General features: G+C 46.2%; 1 protein-coding gene and 1 pseudogene across 4 annotated transcripts in view; one reads left to right on the plus strand and one right to left on the minus strand.

Moving 5' to 3' along the window:
• The window catches only part of ANKRD6 (ankyrin repeat domain 6), a 182,501-nt gene that overhangs the window by 58,679 nt on the left and 96,784 nt on the right, over positions 1 to 27,038 (minus strand). For all 4 annotated transcript variants that reach the window (XM_061427820.1, XM_061427823.1, XM_061427819.1 and 1 more), the window contains exon 2: positions 3,176 to 3,439. In XM_061427820.1, the coding sequence (XP_061283804.1) occupies positions 3,176 to 3,295 (120 nt within the window). In that variant the 5' untranslated portion in view covers positions 3,296 to 3,439. The remainder of the gene's footprint in view (positions 1 to 3,175; positions 3,440 to 27,038) is intronic.
• LOC133254346 (calponin-3-like) lies at positions 19,155 to 20,863 on the plus strand (annotated as a pseudogene).

Below are 27,038 nucleotides of genomic sequence, written 5' to 3' on the forward strand. Positions count from 1 at the left end.
AACCCACTCCAGTATTTTGCCTGGAAAATCCTAGGGACAGAAGAGCCTGGTGACTACAGTCCACAGGGTCACCAAGAGTCAGACACAACTGAGCACTGAGTGATGGAAAGCCCTAAGGATGGGTTGCCAGAGGAACCAACTGTGATTGGAGGTTGGAACTTTCAGTTGCACTTTCCTGACCTTCAGAGATCAAATTGCCAACATCTGTTGGATCACTGAAAAAGCAAAAGACTTCCAGAGAAACATCTACTTCTGCTTTATTGACTACACCAAAGCGTTTGACTGTGTGGATCACAACAAACTGCGGAAAATTCTTCAAGAGATGGGAATACCAGATCACCTTACCTGCCTCCTGAGAAATCCTTATGCTGGTCAAGAAGCAACAGTTAGAACTGGACATGAACAACAGACTGGTTCAAAATTGGGAAAGAAGTATCTCAAGGCTGTATATTGTCACCCTGCTTATTTAACTTATAAGTACATCATGAGAGTACATCATGAGAACTGCTGGGCTGGATGAAGTACAAGTTGGAATTAAGATTTCCGGGAGAAATATCAATAACCTCAGATACGCAGATGATACCACGCTTATGGCAGAAAGCAAAGAACTAAAGAGCCTCTTGATGAAAGTGAAAGAGTAGAGTGAAAAAGCTGGCTTAAAACTTAGCATTCAGAAAACTAAGATCATGGCATCTGGTCCCATCACTTCATGGCAAACAGATGGGGAAACAATGGAAACAGTGACAGACTTTATTTTCTTGGGCTCCAAAATCACTGCAGATGGTGACTGCAGCCATGAAATTAAAAGACGCTTGCTCCTTGGAAGAAATGCTATGACCAACCTAGACAGCATATTAAAAAGGAGAGACATTACTTTGCCAACAAAGGTCCGTCTAGTCAAGGCTATGGTTTTTCCAGTAGTCGTGTATGGATGTGAGAGCTGGACTGTAAAGAAAGCTGGGCACTGAAGAACTGATGATTTTTAACTGTGGTGTTGGAGAAGACTCTTGAGAGTCCCTTGGACTGCAAGGAGATCCAACCAGTCCATGCTAAAGGAAATTGGAAGGACTGATGCTGAAGCTGAAACTCCAATACTTTGGCCACCTGATGCAAAGAACTGACTCATTGGAAAAGACCCTGATGCTGGGAAAGATTGAAGGCAGGAGGAAAAGGGGACAACAGAGGATAAGATGGTTGGACAGCATCACCGACTCGATGGACATGAATTTGAATAAGCTCCGGGAGTTGGTGATGGACAGGGAAGCCTGGCGTGCTGCAGTCCATGGGGTCGCAAAGAGTCAGACATGACTGAGTGACTGAACTGACCTCCAGGAAGGCGAAGAGGCTGGCAGTGGTCAATCACCAATGCCAATGATTTAGTCAACAACATCTATGTAATAAAGCCTCCATAAAACCTAAAGGACAGAGTTCAGGGAACTCCTGGGTTGGTGGACACACAGAGGTGCTGAAAGGATGGTGCGCTTAAAGGGGGAGGAAGCCCAGCACCCTCTCCCCACACCTTGCCCTCTGCATCTCTTTCATCTGGTTGTTCCTGGGTTGTATCTTTTTATAAAAATCTGGTAATCTAGTAAGTAAAATGTTTTCCTGATTTCTGTGAGCTGCTTAAGTAAATTAATTCAACCCAAGGAGGGTCATGGAAGCCTCTGATTTCTAGCCAGTCAGTCAGAAGCACAGAAGACAACCTGGCCTTGCAGCTGGTGTCAGGGGCTGGCGTGAGGGGTGGGGTGTTTTGTGGGACTGAGTCCTCAGCCCGTGAGATCTGATGCTCTCTTCAGAGAGACACCATCAGAACTGAGTTAACTGAGTTAACTGCCTGGTGGTGCTGGAAAAAGCACACGTCAGAAGCATGAAATACGGAGACTGCACAGGAGTAACTGAAAATGTGAGCTGGCTAATCTTTGCCACAGGAGGTCAGAGGTTAACAGACATTACTGTTTGAAAGACGAAACTCCACCTCTCTCCAGAGCTCCCTCTGGGTGATGGTCTGGAGCCAGGGGAGGGGAGGGTGGGTGGCGGGGAGGGTTGCTTTGGAGCCATTACGGGGTCCAAGTTGTAGTTCTGCCAATCAGCAGGTGGGGGCCCCTGGGCCTTGAAGTTACTACAATCTTTCTATGCCTCAGTTTCCTCATCTCTAAAGTGGGGGTGCAAAGAGAATCTCTTCTAAGAGGTCCTATACAGTGGTCGGAGCAATACTAAGTTTTGCCATCAGTATTATGTCATCCATGGATTTGCACCTGTCACCTTACTAGGCAGAATTGGCCTGACCTCAGTCAGAGAAGGCGATGGCATCCCACTCCAGTACTCTTGCCTGGAAAATCCCATGGACAGAGGAGCCTGGTAGGCTGCAGTCCATGGGGTCACAAAGAGTCGGACACGACTGAGTGACTTCACTTTCACTTTTCACTTTCATGCATTGGAGAAGGAAATGGCAACCCACTCCAGTGTTCTTGCCTGGAGAATCCCAGGGATAGGGGAGCCTGGTGGGCTGCCATCTATGGGGTTGCACAGAGTCAGACACGACTGAAGCGACTTAGCAGCAGCAGCAGTTTTGCTACAAAGCTGCCCCTGGTCCTGTGTGTCATCTGTTGGTGAGGAGTCAGGAGTGCCCTCCAAAGCTTGCTACACATCTCACTGACCTGAGTGAAATCAGTCCAAAGAGGTTGAGGGTCACCTGGTCCAAGCCCAAGATTGTTCAGACGAGAGCAACAAGGTTCTGCAGGTTGGAGTGGCGGAGCCGTCCACAAACCTCTCCAAGAGGCTGAATGTCATTCCCATGTAAACACTCTACCCAGTCAGTTTTTGTGCCCCAACTTCTCCAGAGAGATCTCTTGTCTATTTGGCTAAAGAAGTGAGAAAAAGCCACTCTGTGATTCTGTGCTGTGTGTGCACAGCCACTGTTGCCCCTGACTCTGCGACCCCACGAACCACTGTGATTTTAAGAGGGCCAAATGCTAATTACAAGTGACTCCATTTGAAAGACAGCAATGAAAGCATTTTTAATCCTTCTTCTTTCTCCCCAAATCTCCATCACTGGGGGTGGGGGTGGGAAAGCCAGTTCTTTGAAGACTGTGAACCAAACACAACAGTTTTACGGACCATGGTTAAGACATGGGCTTTTCCCCAGGGAATAGCTAAGCGTTTACTCTCCCGTTACCTTGGTAACTGCTACCTTGGCGCCCTTGTTGATGAGCTGAACCACATTCTCCGTCTGGCCTTTGTACGCAGCTATGAGCAGGCGTTCTGAAAGTGCGGCGACCGCATCCTGCTGGCTCATGAATTAGGAGAGAAAGACGTTTTCGGGGAAGTGGTAGACAAGTTCCTTCGGCTCAACACGACATCACGGGCCCAGGCAGGCACCCTCGGGTAAAGACGCTCTGATCGTCGGAAGGTGACTTTGCCACTATGCCATCTTCGGGACCTGGGGGTTACAGAACAAAGCTGCCATCAGCGCCACTCAGCACCTGGGACAGGCCACATCTCTCCGCCCTGGTTTTAGGGGATCTGTGGATTGCTCGCTGCTGGGGAGGGGAACTGAGGGAGACAGGACACTCAGGAAGCACCCTCTGCAGAGCCGACCCTCAACTTGGAAGTGGAAGGCAAAGAGGGTGCTGAGCCGCCCCACCCTATCCCCCACCCCCACCCCAACCACCTCCTGACCACTGGGGCTAGGACTGCAAGGTCCGCTCTGCAGATAACAGAGGGCCTCAGAGACCCAATGAAATCCCCTGAATGTAGCCTGGTTTCCAGGCTCACCCTCTGAAGGTAACTACACTGAGTGTGACCACAAAGGGCCCTCTGGACTGTGCTCTGTGGGGTCACCAAGGCCAACATGCCTATTCCCCTGGCCTGGTTGGGTGCCCATGGACCACAGCCCACAGAGACCCTGAGGGCAGGATTATATCCATGGACTTTTCTCCCAGCATTTCCTGCCATTCCATCCTTTTCTCACTGTTCAGAGTGCAAGTTCCTGAGTTCTGGAACAGTTGGAGAGCTGGGAGCAGGCCCGGGCCATCCCCTGGCCAATAACTGCTGCAATAAACAGATGCTACAGTCACTACTGGGGCTTCCCAGGGGGTGCTAGTGGTAAAGAATCTGTTTGCCAATGCAGGAGACATAAGAGGTTCAGGTTCGATCCCTGGGCTGGGACGATCCCCTGGAGGACAGTATGGCAACCCACTCCACTATTCTTGCCTGGAGAATCCCATGGACAGAGAAGCCTGGTGGGCTACAATCCATGGGGTCACAAAGAGTCAGACACAACTGAAGTGACTTAGCATGCACAGTTACTCTAGGGAGGGGTTCTGCCAACACAAACCACCCACAGGTTTGTGCACTCAGAGCACTGATCTGGGGGTAGTACTAGCGGTAAACTGAAACCCATCTTTCCACCAAATGCCAAATGAACAGGATTTTAAACACTGACTCCTCCTGGGAGCCCTGGGCCACTATTAGAGCAAACCAAAACCACTGGTGTTATGCCAAAGGTGAAGGTTTTGGGGGCCAAAGGAATGCTTAAGACTCTGTGACCCATTCCTACCAGGACAGCAGAAAGTATGGGCCTCTTTTTGTCTTCAAATGTACTTATTAAAAATACCAACATGGGCTATGGAAAGAAAATACTGTAGCATATGGCCCTACCACACATTCTAATTTTGAAGACCCAGAAGGTACAGACATTCTTTACAGGGGTTTCCAGGCAAACCCCACGCTCCTCTCACTCTCAAAAGAGTAAGGAATTGGCTCTGATTCTCCTTCACCTTGACATCCAGGTGGGGCCATGTCACCAACCACTCCAGGCGGCTGGGAGAACAACAGGACTGTGGGTACTAAAGACAGTATTTTATTATGTGAAATCATTGGTCAAGTGCGACTAGTACAACTTCAGAAAGGTTATTCTTATCCCTGCTCAGCTTGTGCTGTGCTGTGCTAAGTCACTCCAGTCGTGTCCAGCTCTTTACAACCCTATGGACTATAGCCTGCCAGGTTCCTCTGTCCATGGGGATTCTCCAGGCAAGAATACTGGAGTGAGTTGCCATGCTCTCCTCCAGGGGATCTTCCTAATCCAAGGATCGAACCTGAATCGCTCATATCTCCTGCATTGGCAAGCAGGTTCTTTACCACAAGCGCCACCCAGGAAGCCCCTGCTCAGTTTGCAAATAACCAAATTTCCATCATCCATCTGTTGTCCAGAGTGTGGGTAAAGAATAGCAAGGAAAGGGAGTTCCCTTGCAGGACTCTATGCTTTCACTTTCAAGGGCTTGGGTTCAATTCCTGGTCTAGGAACTAAGATCCCACAAGCCACGAAGCAAGGCATCAAAAAAAAAAAAAAAAAAAAGCATGGAAAAAGGCAGAAGGAACCCTCACAAACCCATGCTGTTCTGCTCACCAGGCTCATCAGAAGTGCAACAAACCTGGAGAAGGAACAAGCAGGAGACCCCTTCCCTCCGCCACGGTCAGAAATCTCTGGGATAAACCTGAAATCTTTGTTGAATGAATAAGCCAATGAAAGAATAAAGTTGAGATGAAAAACAGAAATGGAGTTGGAAAAGCCTTTGGAAATTCCCAGGGTCGCCCTGAAAGACTGAAGCTTGGGCTTTATGTTTCCCAGAATGTCGCCCTGTCTGGGAGTGCTTTTAGTGGCTTTTGTCAACACAGGATACTGTATGCTGTCTCTCTGTATTCAGGTAAAGCGTGCTATCTTCACACCAATTACATGGAGCTTCTGCTCTGTCTGCCCCAACCCTGCGGAAGCACTCCAGGACCCAATGGCATGAAAATGCAGAAAATTAGCCCTGGCTTCCTAAATGCTCTTGCTTCCACAACCACATTCTTCTTCATTGACTCACTTGTTATTTCTGTGCACACGACCTACAAGGCCACCCCCACCTTCCCAAACCTTTCCTGTGACGACCATTCATGAGTCTCGAGTACAATTCCCAGTTCATACAAATATTATCATCATGGCTACAATTTCACCACTTCACTCCGCAGCTAATAACTCCTGTGGATAAATATCTCCTTGCAGGCCATCAGCTGAGGTTACGAGCTGCGGACCAGCAGTGCTGTCCGGTCTCCCCAGCAACGGAAGCACGGGTCAGCGGGCCTGTCTGTGCTAACAGTCACTCCCTCCCTCTCTTCTGTCCCATGCAATAAATTCTGCCTGGCAGACACTGAGACAAAAGCTGAGGTACACTGATTGCCATGGTTGCAAGCTACTGAGATAGCCCGTGATTACCTTTGGTAAACAGCGCTTTACAAATCCAGCACACATTATTATTCCTTTTTTTTTTTAAAAATAGGGAGAGACACTACATTTCTGAGAAAATGTTGGCCAAGTAGAAATGTCATTTATTACAAGAAAAAAAATTTCAATGGCATCTACTTAAGAATGAAATGCCCCACCCCAATCCACCCCCTCCACCACAGCCAATGCACAGCCTGCCTAAGGCTGAGGGTGCCTCTAGGACAGGTCTCTCGTGGGATTTTGCATCCCCCCACCACCACCACCAGAGGGGCACAGAAAACTGCCTGCAAAAGCAGGAACAGAATTCCAGATTCCTGGTTTCTACTGTGCTGTTAGCATAGTCCCTGTATCCCATAGGGATGCACCCACATACCTTGGGGATCTCAAGTTCATACTCAATTTAAATCCAGTAATCGCCTCACTGAAAGGACCTCCAGCATTCAGCTGCATTTTCACTGACACACAGCAGAGCGGGGCGGAGGGAGGGATCAAAGTGGCTTCCTTTGCGACTTCCACCCTGGGCTCATTTTCCTCTCCACCTCTCTCATGGTCATTGCCCAACATCTTCGGCATCCCGACCTCTCTTCCAGAACAATGATCCCCATGCTTCTGCAGTGAGGGGATACTCTCCTTTCCTCTGATACCTCTGAACTGACAAATCAGACCAGGCAGAAGGGACTGGGCTGGCAAGAGGGGTAAGGAGGATGTTGGACCCCCAGTAGTGAGTAGGAAGGGCAGAGGAATAGAGAGGGATGGTGAGCAGTCTGCAATCAAAGAGTTACTGCCAACCTGTTGGGTACCCAGGCTGCAGAGCCCCATTCCCTCATTAAACGTGAGCTTTCGCTCCCAGCTATTATCCAAGACACTTCCCATTGCTGGCATGAGGAATTTCTGCCCCAAGTCTATCAATCACATCCCTCTTTGTCACTTTCACAGCGTTTTTCACAGGAGAAAAACCTTAAATGCAAATAAGCCGCCAGTTCTTTAAGCAGAAAGGAAATAAATGCATGATCATAAATATGCAATAAGCATCATGAATTGAGAAAGGAATTTAGCTCCCTAAGATTCTCTCCTTCCTCCCGGCCCACTGCCCCATTTTCTATTGCTTTCCAATTCGTCACTGCTTTTGTCTCTCATCAAATGCCAGGGGGCCACACGGCTGCTTGGTCTGTGATGTGATCCGTTTTCTTTTTATAGCAAAAGGTCTATGGGGTTTTCTTGAAGATTTATAACAAGGTCCCCTGGTACCGATATCTCAAAGCCACTGCATTCAGTCTCCTAACAAGGCAAAAAATATTTTAGAAGAAATCTGCACACAAAAGTCCCAGCCAGGCATTACGCACAGCCCACCCAGAGATGGTCCGCAGGCACTCTGGTTAGGGAGCACCATCAGTTAAGATAACTCTCTGTGCTTCTACTGGTCCAAACCCTGTGTTGAGGAGAGATTGTACTCACATCTGGGGGTCTGTCCTCCCCGTTCTGCATCGTGATCTGTTGCTGGAAAAATCACGGTCAGTTCTTTCTTGGAGATCATTAGCTTCCTAGCACTGTCACGCCCAAGGGTCCGCAGTGATTTACGTTACAATGCTCACTGCCTTTTCCCCTTGAGCTTCCTCAGCCAACACCGGCCAGATCACATGGAAAAGCATACTAGGACATCCATCCAGCTCGCAATGTTTTGTGGCTTCCTAGTCTGCCCGGCACAGCTTCTCAAAGTCCTGGGTCTTCAGATTTTGTTGGACTGCTCCCTCCTGCCGGCAGAGGACCTGTAACACTGCTCTGATCAGAGTCAGGGAATAATTCACAGATGGGTGGAATGCTTGTCAATGATGTTCAGACGACAGAGAAACGAAATCTGCATTCTTTCAGCAGTAAAACAGAGATGAATGCACAGGTTGTAAAGGAGGGGGGATACGAGAAGAGTTGAAATCTGTAAGGAACTGTCTTTAGGACAGCAATTAGGGAGATGTTCGCTTTGTGGGAACAGCAGAGACCCAGAGACTCTCCCAACCCAGCCCTTTAGGCAGAGGGTTCCAACACAGGGACCGCAGCAGCACAGGAGACTAGGGGCTGGTTGAGAAACTGTTCCTAGTGTTTGTGAACTGATAGTTTGTCTCAGAAATCCTCCTCTGAACAGAGTCTCTGCAGGAAAAGGGGAAGGGAGAAGGCAGGGAGCTCTTTCAAGGGCTGTCAATGGCCCTCTACATCGCAGGTGCATCTTCCAGACCACTTGTTGAAGCAGCAGAAAACCAACTTCCCAACTTGAGTAATCACAGAAAGGAAGAGGGGTTTGAGTTTGACCTGTGCTAATATTACTATTTTTTCCCCTCATTCCTAAAGCCAGAATTGTTGGTCCTGGAGATGGGGAAATGACTATCAACAGGAACCCTCTGAATACCCTTTCTGCCCAAAACCCTGCCCCCATTTCCCTGAGGGCAGCAGCTCCTATGGGCAGGGGGCTGATTCTGCTTTGGCCAGTGTTCGGCTTATACCAAGGGCAGGAAAATAGCTAGCAACCGCAGCTGGTGTGCTGCAGCAAGAATGAATTCCCTGGGGAGACCAAATGCCTGTAGAATGACATTCCTATTTTTAATGCAAGACCTTTATACTAGTTTAGCCAAAAGTGATCACTGCTGGGTTACTGCAACCGCTACTGGAGGACCAATGAGCTTAGAACACAGATGCATGCGACACGTTCCCTACTTTGAAGAAACCCATCATCTGGCCCCGATCAGCCTTGATCATGGCCCAAAAGGCCAGATGCCAGCTGAGAACCGTACACTGAATGCAACAGAAGTATAAAGCAAGGAGTGGTTCATCTGCTCAGAGGCCCTGGGACACTTCCTTCTGAGAAACCGACTCCAGAGTCAGGGACCCTCAACACAACACTGTTGACGAGGACAGGACAACACTGGTTGCTCACGAGCCTGGTGTTCACACGTGCTGTCTGCAAAAGGCAGGGACAGACAGGCAAGTTTTGAGCAAGCCCATCACGGCTAAGGAACAGGTATGGTGATTTCCTGAGAATATCTCACGTACAGTAACTACTCTCTTCTGAATCTAACATTTACTGGATTTTTCAAATAATCACCTCCTCAGGAGACATAGAGAGGTTGTTGCAGTGAAACTTGAGTGACATCTGGATACTATTCAGGAAACCTATGACATACCCCACCATCAAGAAAAGCTGCTGGCAAATGTCAAAATACTACCGGCGGTACAAGGATACACCACTGAATAAAGATGGGACTGATAGGAGGCTTGTGATGTAGAAACCTCTCCTTTTTACATAGGGCAACGATAATTACTTTTTGGTTGTCTGGTACTGCTAGATCACCAGAGCTGCCAAGTTGGGGCTGGGTACTCACATCACATAGCAAATGCCCCACAATCCAGATGCAGTGCCATCCACTTGCGAGCCTTCTGCTTCTCCGTCTCCCCTGCGACAAGATGATCACTCACTGATCTGTTCTCCTACAGTTTTCTGTAAGCCCTGCTATGGGCTGACTTGTGTCACCCCCAAATTCATGTACTGAAGCCCTTAGTGTGACTGTATTTAGAAATTAAGATAAAACAGGACTTCCGAGCTGGCTCAGTGCTAAAGAATCCTCCTGCCAATGCAGGAGACACAGGAGACAGGAGTTCAATCCCTGGGTCAGGAAAGATTCCCCTGGAGGAGGCAATGGTAACCCACTCCAGCTTTCTTGCCTGGAAAATCCCATGAGCAGAGGAGCCTGGTGGACTATAGTCCATGGGGTCACAAAGAGTCAGAAATGACTTACAGACTGAACACAAGCATAAGCAAGGTAAAATGAGGTTCTAAGGGTAGGGCCCTGATCTGATAGGATGAGTGTCCTTCTAAGGAGAGACACCAAAGAGTCTCCATGTTCACTCTCTTCCCTGCCTCTCTCTTTTCATACCTGCACCCCGGCTTCCAAGCCATGCTCATAGGAAACGCCATGGAAGGACAGCAAAAAAAGCAGTCATCTGCAAGCCAGGAAGATCCTTATCAGAACCAAACTCTGCTAGACTTTGATCAGGGGCTTCCAGCCTTCAGAACTACCAAGAAATGAATTCTTGCCAGGGAAGCCACCCGGTCTACAGTCCCTTGTAATGGCGGCCCTAGTGACTAAGACCTGAGCTCACCTCACTCTGTCATTTGCTGGCGTGGACTCAAGGTTGGTCTTCCTGGTTACACTGAATTCCTTGAAGGCAGAAACCCTATTTTGTTTATCTTGTTTCTCCAGTGCCTACACAGTTCCCAGAACATAGTTAGCCTTTAATGTCTGTTCAATAGATGCTAGAAAAGCTAATAATCAATTGCTTTTTCTAAGCATTACTTGGTCTTCAGGAGTCTGTGCATCCCACAAGAAATAGAGGAGGTGCCAACTAAGTCAACTAGTATTTTGTTTTTCAGGGGGTTGACTTTTTCCTTTCCCCAAAGATGAAGCAGGGTATGGCTGCAAAACCTCCAAGAGATAACAACTGGGGGGTGGATTCCTTCTTCCCTCTCTCTTCCTCCTCAAAATAGAGGACAGCAGCTCCTGGGACCCTAGGAATTACCAATCTCAAGTGACAGGTGTGTCAGCACTGGACGGCACCATAGCCACCCCCAGAATTTTCTTCTCACTGTCCTCAACCTCTGTTGGGTAAAGCCCACAAATGCTAAAGGTAACCCTACACAACAAATACCAAATGACAATAAAACCAACCTCAGAGAGTAGTCCAGCTGTCATATATCCATATGACAGCTCTTACCCATTCCAACTTGCTTTGATCTGGCTTCTTTCTACCCCCCGTTTTCTTGCTAAACCATCCCCGATGCTGTGGTTGTTGATTCTGTGGTGTATGAAGCATTCACTGAAGAGATAGTCACAAAGAACTACGGGAACTCAGCAAGAGCTTTCCTTCTTGGTGTGCTGGGGTGAAAGGAGGTCAGGAATGTTCTTACAGAGAAGGTCATAGTTGAGCTGGGTCTTGGAGGACTAGAGGATTTTGTTAGGGAGAGAAGTGGGCGAGGGCATGAGCAGAGGAAACAGCCAAGAACGAAGGCAGAGTCGTCCGAAAGTGTAGCAAAGAGGAGCAAAGAGACTTGCTTCAGGACTTCCCCAGTGGTCCAGTGGCTAAGACTCCACGCTCCCAATGCAGGGGGCCTGGGTTCAATCCCTGGTCAAGGAACTAAATCACACATGCTGCAAACATCAAAGACTGGAGGCCCCACCTGCTGCAACTAAGACCTGGTGCAGCCAAAATAAAAATAAAAATATATATACATAAAAAGAGAGATGCTGCAGCTGGAGCTTATAACACATAGGCAAAGACCACAGATGACACTGCAAAGTCAGGCTGTGGAAAAATTTTCACATCATGCCAAAGACACTGGACTATAACTTGCATATGTGATGGGAACCCTAGATGTTGGTAAGAAGAGAGACTGGTCAGATTTGTACACAGCTTGGAACTCAAACACACAAGATTGGATTAGTCATAATTACGGGTTCATGCTACACTTTCAAGTATGTATACAGCCTTCTCTTCTTTCCTTTGCTTTTTTTAAATTCCTTTTGCACTTCTTTCTTTCAATTTTACTTAATACACTTTACTTTTTAGAGCAGTTTTAGGTTTATAGAAAAACTGAACAGAGAGTATAAAGAGGTTCCTTATAGCTCTTAACCCACACTCTGGCCCTCGAACTCACCATAGTGCCCCCTATTATTAACATCTTGTATTAGTGTGGTACTGTTATAACTGATGAGTCAATATTGACTCATTAACTAAAGCCCATGTTTGTATAGCGTTCACTCTGTGCTGTACAGGTCCTTGGGTCTGCACAAATGTATAATAACATATACCCACCATGACAGTATCACACATAAGAGCTTCACTGGATTAGTGCTCCACCATTCATCCCTCCCTCCCCCACAGCCCTTGACAGCCACTGATCCTTCTACTGTCTCTAAAGTGTTGTTTTTTCCAGAATGTCATAGAGTTGGAATCATACAATATGTCACCTTCCAAGGCTGGCTCTTTTCACTTAGTAATGTGCATTGAAGGTTCCTCCCTGTCTTTTCATGGCTTGATAACTCTTTAAGTGCTGAATAATATTCGATAGTATGGATGTACCAGAGTTTAACTATTCACCTACTACAAGACATCTTGGTTGCTTTCAAGTTTTCACAATGATGGATAAAGCTGCTATAAACATCCAAGGATAAATAAGCCACAGGGATGTAATATACAGGATAAGGAATACCATCGATAATATTGTAATAGTTTTGTATGGGGATAGATGGTTACTAGATTTATTGTGCTGATCATTTCATAAGGTATGTAAAAGTCAAATCACTGTGTAGTTCACCTAAAACTAACACAATACTGATACATATGTCAGCTATATTTCAATTTAAAAACTCTACATGCATATTTTTGTGTGTACATAAGTCTTCATCTCATTTGGGTAAATACCAAGGAATACAATTGCTGAATCATACGGAAGGACAGTGTGTAGTTTTTTAAGAAGCTGATGTGCTGCATGCTAAGTTGCTTTAGTCATGTCCGACTCTGTGTGACCCTATGGACTGGAGCCCTCCAGGCTCCTCTGTCCATGGGATTCTCCAGGCAAAAATACGTGCCTTCCTCCAAGGGATCTTCTCAACCCAGAGACTGAACCTGTGTCTCTAAAGTCTCCCGTATTGGCAGGCGGGTTCTTTACCACTAGTGCCACCTGGGAAGCCCAGAAACTGCTGTAGTGCCTTCCAAAGTGGCTGCAATAATCTGCATTGTAACAGCTGATTTTACATTGACTAGCTGCCAAGCACAAGGGTAACCTTCAGTTCTCACGTTACACGATTTCTCTGCTGCATTAGACACTGCTACCACCTCTCCTTCATCACACTTCCTCCTCCTCTGGCTTCCGTGGCCTGCTCTCCCCTCATGCTCCGTGGACTATTTCCTCATCCAAGGGCTCTTCTTTCACTGGTCCCGTAAGTGTTGCAGGTCCTGAGATTCTATCCCGTATTATCTTCTCTGCTCATTTTCCTCTCTAGAAGATCTCAGTACCGACATATCCCCCACACCTGCTGCCCACACGCTCCTCTGCTGCCTAGAAACGGATTGCTCCAAATCTTCTTTAGCCTCAATCACTCTCTAAAGCTCCCTTTTTTTTAAAACACCCAACCATTTACCAAACACCCAGACATCTTACTCAGATGTTCCCCATCAACATGCTAACAGCCAAATCACCATTCTTCTGTCCAAACCCATTCCTTTCCCTGCGTCCCCTTTTTGGTGAGGGGCCCCGTTTTCCATCTGTCTGCCTGTTTCCCTCATCTGGAACCACCCTCCCTTTCCTCTTAATTCTTCTTTCCCCATCCCGACATACAACAATTTACCAAATCCTCCTGGTTTGAGACAGTAAGACAGAGATTTAAAATGCAAATTCTGGGGACTTCTCTGGTGGTCCAGTAGTTAAGAATCCACTTTGCAATACAGTGGAGGTGGGTTAGATCCCTGGTCAGGGAACTAAGACCCCACATGCCGCAGGGCAGCTAAGCCCAGGTACTGCATGCTGCAACATAAACCTGATGCAGCCATAAATACACAGACAAAACTTTTTAAAAAAATAAAATGCAAGCTTTGAAGTCGGATTTCCTGGGCTCAAATCCCAGTTTTGCACTTAAAATGGGCAAATTACCTACTTGATTCTAAGCCCACTTCCTTGTGTATAAAACAGAGAGAATAATAATCCCTAACTGATTGGGTTGTTGCAAAGGTTGAATGAGATAATACATAGGCTATCCCATAGGCTGGCACGTACAAAGTGCTCAGTAAATATTAAGCATGGCTGTATGGTTATTGCTTAACTGTTCTTGACTTGTTCTTTCTTCTCTAGCTGCACTGCCCCGGCCTTCACTCAGGTGGTTATCATTTCTCACCTGAACTGTCACAGTGGTCTCCAGCTGGATGCTGAAGGTATTTTCTGAAATTCTTCTAAACTGAGAAGTTGGGATGAAAGAGGTGATGTAAGTTTTTGCTTGCCTAATAGAATCTGCCTCTGTAGATGAGTTTTTGCCTAGGAACTGGTTAGAAGCCAAAGCCAGACTAATGTTCAGGATTCACAGAGTGAATATATATTGGCCTGAAATGTATCTTGGATAAAAGATGACTTTGTTGAGATCAGCCCAACCTGACCAGAGAGTTGGTAGGATTACTTAAGCTTGACTCTCAGGAAAGACAGCCACTGAGCCAACAGTGGTTAAATTCTCTCTCCTCTTAGAGACCACTGAGCCAACTTCAGGTAAGTTCCCCTTTCTCATGTATTAGTTTTAGAAGAAAAGGAGTCATGAGAAATTCAGGCTTCTCCTCCAGTTGTTTCAAGATGGCAAAGTCGGAGTACAGACAGCTAAGCTGCAATGCGGGAGGAGCCATGGACACCGTGCCTATCTGCCTAGCAGGGGTCTGCTGGGTGGTGGGGTCTGCTGAGTGGTGGGGTCTGCTAGGTGGGGGTCTGCTGGGTGGTGGGGTTTGCTGGGCAGGGGTCTTCTGGGTGGTGGGGGTTTGCTGAGTGGTGGGGTCTGCTGAGTGGTGGGGGTCTGCTGGGTGGTGGGGGTCTGCTAGGTATTGGGGGTCTGCTGGGTGGTGGGGTCTGCTGGGTGGTGGGGGTCTGCTGGGTGGTGGGGATCTGCTAGGTATTGGGGGTCTGCTGGGTGGTGGGGTCTGCTGGGTGGTGGGGACGGGGTCTGCTGGGTGGTGGGGATCTGCTGGGTGGTTAGGGTCTGGGCCTTTGGTGCCAATTATTTTGCCTTGTCTGCGGACCTCTCCTCTCAACAAAGATAGTTTCATGTAAACAAACCATCCAGGGGGCTTGGAGTTTGTAGGGCTAAAGTTTGCAGGTGGAAGCTGTTCTGCCATGTTGGTCTCCCTGCCTCAATTCCCTCCCCTGACACAGTGTATGTGATCACTGGTGTCAGAATGTTCTTTGCACAGCACAATGTGATCATGTTTTTCCTCTGCTACAATCCTCAGTGACTCACAGTCCCCCAGCACCAAGTTCAGGGATACACAAACCCATGCGTAGTCTGGTCTCAGCCCGTCTGCACCACCTCTTCTTCTGACCCATCCACCCACCCATCCTGTACCCTCGCTTGGCCACAAGGGTGCTCAGGTCACCTTGAAAGCACCACCCTGTTCTTTTTGCTTAGAATGACCTTTAGATCTTTCCCAAACTCCTCCTTATCCTTCAAACCTGATTCTAGGTGTCCTTCTCAGAAGATTTTGCCTTGATTTCAGACTTCAGGCTTTCAGAACGTGGGAGAATAAATTCTGTTGTCGGAAGCCAGTTAGTTTGTGGTGATTTGTTACAGTGGCCGTAGGAAATGAGTACAAATGCCTTATACATAATGGATGCTTAGTAACTCTTTACCAATGGCCTGTCTGGGTCAATCAACATCACAGGCTGTGATTCTTTTTTTAAAGTCACTCACACACATCCATACCTTCTTGGCCAAAAGCCAGGACTCCATTATGTCACTTCAACATGTATAAATGATACTGTAGCCAAGGGGTCCCTCACTGCTGTGTGAGGGACAATGAGGTTCCAGGGGCTAAGGGTGTTCTACTGATGACATAGTCCTATAAAGCACCCTTCACCCACCCTTTCAGGAAGGAGACACTGGGATGCCAGGAAGCAATGGCTCACCCACGAGGATGGAGAGCCGCCCTCACTGGGGTTGCTCTAGCCAGCAGCCGACTCAGGCTGCATCCTCGCAGCCTCCCTACAGGAGACACAGAGAGAAAGCCACGTCGGGCTGTCAGTTTCCAATTTTGCACACAAAAAAAACAAAACACGAAGCTGCTCCACTAGCTAGGAATGAAGTGTCCAAATGTAACCCGGCAAACACAACCCCAAATAAGGCAAAGGGAAATCTGGGATTAACAGGAGTGTCATCTACTCAGCAGTAAACACCAACTGTGATTTACCACTGTAATGTGTAATTCCAGCGGATTTCTTCTACTGTATTCCTTGGAGGACATAGGCCTTCTCTCAAGACCATGACTCTTTAGGGAGAAACCATTTAAACTCCACCAACCACACGCAGATTGATCTTGTCTATCAATGTCCGCTAAGTGAATCTCCAGAAATGGTTGCTTTTATCTTGGCTAAACCTGATTTTCATTGCAGGGGTCCCGGTGTAGGCAATGACACTGCCAATGAAGTATTTCATTAAAAAAAAAAAAAAAACATTTATTTGACTGAGCTGGGTATTAGTTGCAGCAGGTGGGATCTAGTTCCCCAACAAAGGATCAAACTCAGGCCTCCTGCATTGGGAGCATGAAGTCTTAGCCACTAGACAGCCAGAGAAGACCCCCACTGAAGAATTTCTGACCATAATGTCCATCTGATCCTAGAAACTCCAGATGCTATGATGCATGGCATCCTCCCCAACCCCATCACCTTTAACCCACACAGCTTTCTCCAATAACTTTTTATCTTTACTTACTTTTTCATTGAAGTATAGTTGATTTACAACGTAGAGTGAGTTTCAGGTGCACAGCGCAGTGATTCAGTTGTACACACACACAAACACAAGATATTGAATATATATATATACACACACAAAAAAAGAAATATTGAGTATAGTTCCCTGTGCTATACAGTAGATCCTTGTTGGTTTTCTTCTTTATATATACTAATGTCCAAAACTCTTCTTAAAAGGTGCAGCTCTCAGCAGCATGTCATGGTTAGATGTGATTTGATGGTAACACTGCCCATCAGCACTGGTCTGGAAAGGCCGCTACAGCATACACACCACTGCCGGCAGAAACTCCACACCTGGCCCCCTCACCTCCATTTCCTTCTGATTCCTCCTGGTGGGTGCAGGACTGGGAAGAAGCAGGAGGAGAAGAGGGTCTATTGAAACCCTCCACCCACAGAGCAAACTACATGACTCTGGGAAAGTTATAGAACTTCCTTGGGCTTTAATGTCCTGGACTGAAAGATGGGGGAAAAAATGGTAGCTGCTGACTTCATGGGCTTCCCAGTTGGCTCAGTGGTAAAGAATATGCCTGCCAATGCAAGAGACGCAGGTTGGATCCCTGGACTGAGAAAGTCCCCTGCAGGAGGAAATAGCAACCCACTCTGGTATTCTTGCCTGAAAAATCCCATGGACAGAAGAGCCTGGCAGGCTACAGTTCATGGGGTTGCAAAACAGTCGACACTACTTAGCAACTAAACAATAGCAACAACTGACTTCAAGGGGCAGCTAGAAGGGCTTGCTGTAGGCACGGATGGCAAGCACTTAGCACAGTACTTACACAGAGTAAGCACTCAGGCAGCTGTGCTTGTGTGCATGTATGAAGTCTATTGGAGGATGACCTTTCTAATTAGAGTCCTTCCTGCATCTCTTACGCCTTCACCTTTCCTTAGAGTTCCCAGGGGCTGCCCCAGGGAGATCCCATAGCCTTGCTCAGTACACAGCATGATGCAGCATTTGGCTTGGGCACAGAGCTTTGCTGGGAGCAAGTGTCCCTCTCCGTAGATGAGGGGAATCAGGACTTTAAGTGGAGCCAGTGCCTGGGAGGCTCTGCAGCTCTCTCCCTGTCCTCGCATCCTCACACACCGATGATCACACACATGCATATGCACAGTCCACGGCTCAAGAAGACACATCCCACCTGGGGACTCTGACCCCCAGGGAGGTGAGGACCACTGAGGAAGAGGTGGGCTACCCAGGAAGGTCCCGCTGGAAGTCAGCTTCCCTCACGCCAACCTCTCCCTCGGCCTGGTTATTTCTGGTTATCTCCCAGCTGAGAATGTCTCTCAAATTGGTGACTGTTCATACTGTTAAGTTTTAGCCACAAATGAACCATGAGCAAGTCTGCTCCACGAAAGTCCCTCACCCATAACTGCAGCCCATGATAAACATACCACATTGTCATCATCATCAGTCATGGTGCATTATTCAAATTTTAAATTGTGTCTCCTCTTTACAAGGAGAAGAGGTTCCTACGGTGAAGGCAGCGGGAACAACAGTGACCTTGACTTGCTTATTATATGCCAAGAACTGGCCACAGAGATATTCATTTCCAAGAGTTTAAAACAATCTTAAAATAGTTACGTCTCGCAGGATTTTCTCATTATTATTGCCAGATTATTTCCATAATGGAACTATATTTAATTAGCCGAGCCTCAGCAGTCTTCAGGAGATAGGTGACCTGAGGAATGACACGCTGTGAGCCCCTCTGTGTCAGGGTCTGGGTGAAGCCTGGGCCCTCCCCCTTCTGACGGTCTCTAAGAGCATGAGACCGGGCTCTCTCTTCAGCAAAGCCTGAGTCTGGCCTCACTACGCTTGGTGGTGGAGCTTTCAGTCTCGGGCTTGGCTCTTCCTTGCTCTGGGGCCTGGAACCCAGTACCTGGAGAGAATCCACAGACGCTCTCCGGAGTAACAGTTCCTGTCCTAACAGCCCTTCTCCAGGGGTTCTCCCAAAACCTGGGTGAGGCTAGTACTGCGCAGTCTCCAATTTCAGGCAGATGGCCTCTTCAATGATCGTTCATATCCAAAGTCAAAACAAGGAGCACGGTGGGGGAAAGGCAATAGAGGGAAAAAGAAGGGTAAAGGTGGGGAGGTGGGAGGGAGGAACAAAGGAGCAGGGACAGCGTGAGGAGACAGTGAGCACCCCGTGAGGAGGCAGCCACTGCTGGGGATGTGGGGGCGCTGCCCAGTCCCGCCCACCTCCCACTCCTTCCCAAGCTAGGAGCCATCCACCCGGCCCAGTCTCTGCTCATCAGAATTTGTTGAATGAATGCAGGGATTCCTTCTGATTGGATGTGCTTATCACACTTCCATAGTCTGTATCATGTTTCACAATGTTTTATTTTCTGGTGTTCCACATGGCATTTGGGATTGAACCAGGAATTGAACCTGTGCCCCATACGTTGGAACTGAGGAGTCTTAACCACTGAACCTCTGGGGAGGTCCCTAGAACATTTTATTTTAGAATGAAAACTAGAGGTGGAGGAAACCTGGTAACAATTATGTATATGAATATATCCATATGTAATCATATACACACACCTTACACTTTATGGGCTTTCCAGGTGGCACTAGTGGTAAAGAACCTGTCTGCCAATGCAGGAGATGTAAGAAATGTGAGTTTGATCCTTGGGTAGGGACGATCCCCTGGAGGAGGGCATGGCAACCCACTCCAGTATTCTTGCCTGGAGAATCCCATGGACAGAGGAATCTGAAGAGCTACTATTCATAGGGTCACAAAGAGTTGGACTGGACTGAAATGACTTAGCATGCACGCATGCATATATTACATTCTATATTTTAAAATGTATAATTTACCAAAAAAGTGTACAAATCTTAGGTGTACAGCATGTTGAACTTTCAAAAACAGAACAGACCTAGTTTGTGTGAGACTCCAGAGCCAACCAGGGGGCTCTGCAGGACCTTGTTCAACTGAGTAGCCAAGGCACAGCCCGCATCCTACCGCCCAAGTCCCAGCGACTCCTTCGCCAGCCAGAGGAGCGAGCTCTGAGCACCTTGCGCTGCAGCCACTCCTCAGGACCAGAAGCAGGGAAGCCGAGAGCGAGAAACCCCCAGACCCGAACTCAGCCTCTTCCTGTCGCCCGAATCATCAAGATCAACAAGCACCGTTGCTATGGGCTCTAGGCCGAGGTCAAGAACAGGACTGCTTCCAGGTGTGATCAACGGGCAGAAGAAGACCTTCGCTATTGGACAGAAGAGGTGGCGGGCACGAGCACTGGCACCAGCTTCCAGCTGGACTTAAAAGATGGCATAATCCTCTGTGAACTCATGAGCAAGCTACAGCCAGACTCAGGGAAGGTCAATGAGTCCTCATTAAACTGCCCTCAGTTGGAGAATACTGCAACTTGATTAAAGCCATCAAACTTACAGCATGAGGCCACATGACATATTTCAAGCAAATGATCTCTCAGAGAATGGAAACACCACCCAGGTTCAGACGATGCTCATGGCCCTAGAAGGTATGACCAAAACAAACGGATTCCATACAACCATTTACATTGGAGCTAAGTACGCAGAAAAACAAGATGTTCTGATGAAGGAAAATTAAAAGCTGGCCAAAGTGTAACCGGTTTGTAGATGGGAGACAACAAATGGGCCAGGCAAGTAGGGAAGACAGCCTGTAAGACGAGGAGGCATCTTTGTGATCCCTAAATGCAAACTGACAAACCTTTGGATCAGACCACAATTAGTCTGCAAACGGGCACCAACAAAGGAGCCAGGCAGGCAGGAATGTTAGCACTGGGTACCCAAAGGGATATCTAGAAGCTAACATTACAACCCGTGGGCAACTCCACAATTTTTCTACATGTAGGTACCAACAAAGTCGCTTCCCAGAAAGGAATGAGTGTATGGATTTGGGCAGCAAGAGTACGTGCTGCTCCCACAGAACCTGTCATTCACAATGGAAGCCAAGGAACAGGAACCGATGAGTCGGAAATCAGTGACAGCGATTATCAGGCAGAATACCCGGATGAATATTCGTAGTGAGTACTAAGATGATGACCCCAGAGATTACCAATGTGGTGAGCAAGGCACTGATTATTAGATTCACAGAGGAGCTCTGTGTTTAGCCTATTGCTTTTATTCAATGAGAAACAAGCTAGCCTTGAGTAATTTTTATCTTGCCGTCCGAAAACACTATTATGTTCATTGTACCTAACGGAAATATTGCCTTACGTGCATTCCTTTTTCTGCCTCTTCCCTAAATAGTTGCCTTTTAGTATTGTGACAGTTAAATCCTACAGCATAACCAATAACTCGCATATGAAGTGAAAAGGAATAATGTGAAAGGGGAGTACTCCTGTACAGTCAATTCTTTTATTAAACATCTACACATTTTTACAGTCCTCTACTTAAACCGGTATTTTCAAACAATAGGAAGCTTTTTTCTTTACACTTCAGTATCTGGTTTCCACATGGAAGACTAAACTCACGCCTATAGCTAACTGTAGGCTAAGTTGTCTGTGCACACTCAGTCGTGTCTGACTCTGCAACCCCGTGGACTGCAGCCCACCAGGCTCCTCTATCTATGGGATTTTCCAAGCAAGAATACTGGACTGGGTTGCCATTTCCTTCTCCACGGGATGTTCCTGACCCAGGGATTGAATTCAGGTCTCCTGTGTCTCCTGCATTGGTAGGTGGGTTCTTTACCACTGAGCCACTAACTAACTGGTCTTTGCCAACTAAATTTAAGATGTGGGACTTTAGAAATTTACATATCAATGATTCTACAGTATTGTTTACTCATTTTTAAATAAAGTCCTGATCCGTGTGTATGTGTGGGGGGCGGGGGGGACAGAACAGACCTGTGTGAATAGCAGCTTAGTCAAGAAAATAAATTAGCAAAGCCTCCCAGAGCCCTACTCATGCTGTTTCTGACCACTAACCACCCCCCACCCCAAGGGTAACCACTGTTCTGAATTTTAATGTGAAGTTTAGTTCTGTCTATTTTTGAACCTCATATTCTGCTCACGTATTCTTTTTTGCCTGGCTTCTTTCACTCTACATTTGTGAGCTTCTTCTACATTGCTGCTTGTAGTTATACTCCTTTCATTCTCACTGACATATATTATATTCCACCATGTGAATGAATATTCCACCGTTCATGTATCCATTCTTCTACTGATGAGCTTTTGCGTAGTTCTGTGTTTTGTGTATTGAAAACAGTGCTGCTATACACATTCTTACACTCATCTCTTCAGGAGACTTCACAAATAGACGTGTTTACCTAGAGTGGAATTGTTGGGTCCTATGTATACAAACGTATGCTCCACTGTAACAGATGATTCTATGCATCTTTCTCACGTTCAATGTACCTTCTTGGTCTATGTGAGTCCCAGAGGCAGGACTGCTGGGTGCGGGGTTTCTATCACCACTGAGAAGCAGTCCATGGCGTCAACAAGTCATGCAAAAAGAATAAACCTTTAACCCTAATTCGTTTTTGCTATTTTTTTTAATAACTATGTTGAGAAAGAACAATCACTGCCGGAGTACCAGTAATTGCAAAATGGCCAGCAGAGGAGGCTGACCCAACACAGTGCAGCCCTCCTGTTTAGGCCAACAGCAGCCTTGCCCCGTCCACAGAGAAACAAACTACCCACCCACTGCGTGCTTGCATGCCAAGTTGCTTCAGTCGTGTCTTGACTCTTTTACGACCCCATGGACTGTAGCCCACCAGTCTCCTTGATTTTCCCAAGCAAGAGTATTGGAATGGGTTGCCATGCCCTCCTCCAGGGGATCTTCCCGACCCAGGGATTGAATCCATGTCTCATGTCTCCTACATTAGTGGGCAGTTTCTTTACCACTAGTGCCACCTGGGAAGCCCATCCATCCACTGGGCCCACAGCAAATGCCTAAATGATGGAAAACAGAGGACCCTGAGAACGGCATCTCATTTAGCTCATGACTTGTTTTTCTCAAATTAGACTTTAAAAGCACTTGAATGTATTCCAGTGATGGGAGATGAAAGGGAAATGGAAACATAACGATGATTACCATGTAAACCACCTGCTCTCCAGCCACACGCTGAGACTCAGTGTTTCACAAACAACACTGCTTTCCACTGGACAAGGTCAGCAAAATAGTAACAAAGCTCCAAAGGACAAGTCCCCTCAGAGAGCCTGCCTCTCCATATTATGAAGTCTTCTAAACACTGCCTCAGAAACTACTGTATTTTATTTCATATTGTGAGAAGAAGACAAGTTTTCAAGTAAAAGCCCAGTGAAGTCATACAGGGACCACGTGAGCATCATTCATCACCAAAAGTGGAAACAAGTCAAATGTCAATCAGCTGGTGAGTGGACAAACCAAATGCGGTACATAACCATACGATGAAATGCTGTTCAGGCAAAAAAAGGAATGAACCACGGACACCTGATATAACATAGATGAACTTTGAAAACATTAAGTTAAGTAAATGGAAAAAAAAATGTTAGTCATTCAGTTGTGTCCAATTCTCTGCAACTCCATGGTCTGTAGCCCACCAGGCTCCTCTGTCCATGGAATTTTCCAGGCAGGAACACTGAAGTGGGTAACAATTCCCTTCTTCAGGGCTACTATATATTAAATAGATAAGCAACAAGGATATATTCTATGGCACAAGGAACAGAGCCAGTATTTTACAATAATTATAAATGGAGTACAACCTTTAAAAATGATAAAATCACTATACTGTACTTCTGTAACAGATAATATTGTACATTAACTACACATCAATTAAAAAATAGCATAACCTTCAGAAAACAAGGTGCTAAAAGTCTGGTACAGTGACGACACACAGAGAATGAACAATAGGGCCTTCTCTGACATAAACTGCAGCAATATCTCTTTGGATCTGTCTCCTACAGTAATGGAAACAAAAACAAACAAATGAGATCTAATTAAGCTTAAAAGCTTTTGCATAGCAAAAGGAAACCATAAACAAAATGAAAAGACAACTTACAAAATGGGAGAAAATATTTGCAAATGATCCAACTGACAAGGGATTAAGCTCCAAAATACAGAAACAGCTCATATAGCTCAATATGAAAAAAAAACAAACACCCCAATCAAAAATGGGCAGAAGACCTAAATAGATATTTCTCCAAAGAAGAATGCAGATGGCCAAAAGGCACATGACAAGATGGTCAACATGGCTAATTATTAGAGAGATTCAAATCAAAACTACAATGAGGTATCACCTCATACCAGTCAGAACGTATGTGTGTGAATGTTGGGTCGCTCAGTTGGGTCCGACTCTTTGCAACCTCATGGACTGTAGCCCGCCAGGCTCCTCTGTCCATGGGATTCTCCAGGCCAGAATACTGGAGTGGGTTGCCATTCCCTTCTCCAGGGGATCATCCCAACCCAGTGATCGAACCCAGGTCTCTCCTGCATTGCAGGCAGATTCTTTACCATCTGAGCCACCAGGGAAGACCCACCAGTCAGAATGGTCATCATCAAAAAGTCTACAAATAATAAATGGTGGAGAGGGTGTGGAGAAAAGGGAGCCCTTCTACATTGTTGGGGGGAAGGCAAACTGGTATAGCCAGCATGGAGAACAGTAGAGAGGTTCTTCAAGAAACTGAAAATAGAGCTACCATATGATCCTGCAATCCCATTCCTGGCATATATCTGGAGAAAAACATAATTGAAAAAGATATACGTACCCTAATATTCACTGAAGCATTATTCACAATAGCCAAGACATGAAAGTAACCTAAATGTTCATTGATGGATGAATACATAAAGATGTGTGGTACATATATATACAATGGAATATTACTCAGTCATTAAATAAAAAGCCAAAACAATGCCATTTCCAGCAACATGCATGGACCTAGAGATTGTCATACTGAGTGAAGTAGGACAGAAAAAAACAAGTATCTATGATATCATATCACTTAAATGCAGAATCTTTAAAAAAAAATGATACAAATCAACTTATTTACAAATCAGAAACAGACTCACAGACAGAAAACAAAGTTATGGTTACCAAAAGGGAAAGGTGGGGAGGATAAATTAGGAGTCTGGGATTAACATATACACACTGTGCTGGGCTTAGTCGCTCAATCGTGTCTGACTCTTTGCAATCCCATTGACTGTAGCCCGCCAGGCTCTTTCGTCCATTGGGATTCTCCAGGCAAGAATACTGGAGTGCGTTGCCATGCCCTCCTCCAGGGGATCTTTCTGACCCAGGGATCGAATCCAGGTTGCCCGCATTGCAGGTGGATTCTTTACCAGCTGAGCTACCAAGGAAGCCCCAACATTTACACACTACTGTATACGAAATAGATAATCAATAAGAATCTACTGATAGCACACAGCAGAGAAGGCAATGGCACCCCACTCCAGTACTCTTGCCTGGAAAATCCCATGGACAGAGGAGCCTGGTAGGCTGCAGTCCATGGGGTCGCTAAGAGTCGGACACAACTAAGCGATTTCACTTTCACTTTTCACTTTCATGCATCGGAAAAGGAAATGGCAACCCACTCCAGTGTTCTTGCCTGGAGAATCCCAGGGACGGGGGAGCCTGATGGGCTGCCGTCTATGGGGTCACACAGAGTCGGACACGACTGAAGTGATTTAGCAGCAGCAGCAGCAGATAGCACACAGAACTATACTCAATATTTTGTAATAACCTATAAAGGGGAAAAATATCTGAAAAAGAGTATGTGTGTATTTGTATATAACTGAATTTGCTGTATACCTGAAAATAACACAACACTGTATACCAACTATACGTCAATAAACACATAAGTAAAAGAAAAAAGAAAATGCCTAGTAAACTAGTGTTGATGATAAAGTGACAGAAATAGCAGACACTAGCTCTTCACAAACATACTTTCGACATCCCTGGGATATACTCTTCAGCGACATCTCTCAGACCCTTTTATCCACTAAAGGGTACAATTTTCTCTATATTACATAAGGAGTTAAACTGGTGAGGCTGCTATTCAGTCAAAGGGGGAAAACCTCCCATAAAGGAAGAAATGTCAATGAGCAGAGAACCGGGGTGGGAAGAGCTCTCTCCAAGGTCCGTGAGGATGAGCTGTCTATCCAGGAGCTACAGCTGGGAGTGCTTGTTGGCTGAGGATCAGCTGGACAAACTGCCCCCTCTTCCTTCCATTCCCCCAAGAAAGCATGCTGAATGCCTTCCCACCCTCCCCCTTCTTCCTCAAGTTAAAGCAAGGATGTTACCACCAGGGCTGTGGACCCAAGAAAAAGCAGATCCCATCACCATACCTCTCAAACTGCTGAGCAAGCTGCTCCTATCGGAGGTGGCAGAAGCTAGTGTAATAATGATGGTTTCTACTGTCCAACAGCCAACTCTTGCCAGATCAACCACTGTCCCCTATGCCTGCCTCACCTTGTTACTGAAACACATTCTATGTAATCCCCCAAACAACAAGTTGTAATAGGATCTTTTTAAATTATCATTCTCAACAATGCCAGTAGTACTCCATAAATCAGAAGTTTTCTTAACAGCAATATTCCAGGATGGTAGTTTCAAATTTATCCTGTAATTACCAAGGGCTGCAAAGACTGCCTACAGCAGGACCCTTCTCCATGGTCCTGGGGCCATCTTGGTGAATGCCAGTCACAGTGAGAAGATCCTATGGAACAAGAGCTTCCCTCTATTGTCTTTTTTTCTCTTATTTTTTTCCCCTAAATGTAGCTTATTGCAATTTTTAAAAATCATCACATTGCTTTCAACTTTTTAAAAAATTATGTTTTAGAACATCTTTGGTTTGTTGTACTGTTCCTTTTTCAGAAATTATCTACATATGTATAAAAAATTCTGACTGGTATATTCTAAAATTTCAGGGTTTTGTTGGGTATCAACAGAGCTGTTAAAAATCAGTTGGTTGCAACTTACTCCAATAAAAAAATCAGCTGGTTAACATTTTAGAGCCAGATAAATTTAGATCCATCCCTTACTGGTTATTTTACTGTAGAGAAGTTACTTCTCTGAGTATCAGCTACTTCTGTAAACAGGATATATTATCAACTTGATAAAATTTTTGAAAATTAAATAAGATCATGTATAAAAACACTATTTTAGAGAAATGAGATAAGGCATATATCTATCATGCATGAGGGCAACCCACTCCAATATTTTTGCCTAGGAAATCCTATGGACAGAGGAGCCTCGTGGGCTACAGTCCATAGGGTCTTGAAAGAGTTGGACACAACTTAGGACTCAACAACGATAATCTAGAATGCATACAGATGCCAGCTTT

This window comes from Bos javanicus, chromosome 9 (genome assembly GCF_032452875.1).
Source record: "Bos javanicus breed banteng chromosome 9, ARS-OSU_banteng_1.0, whole genome shotgun sequence".
NCBI classification, from domain to species: domain Eukaryota; kingdom Metazoa; phylum Chordata; class Mammalia; order Artiodactyla; family Bovidae; genus Bos; species Bos javanicus.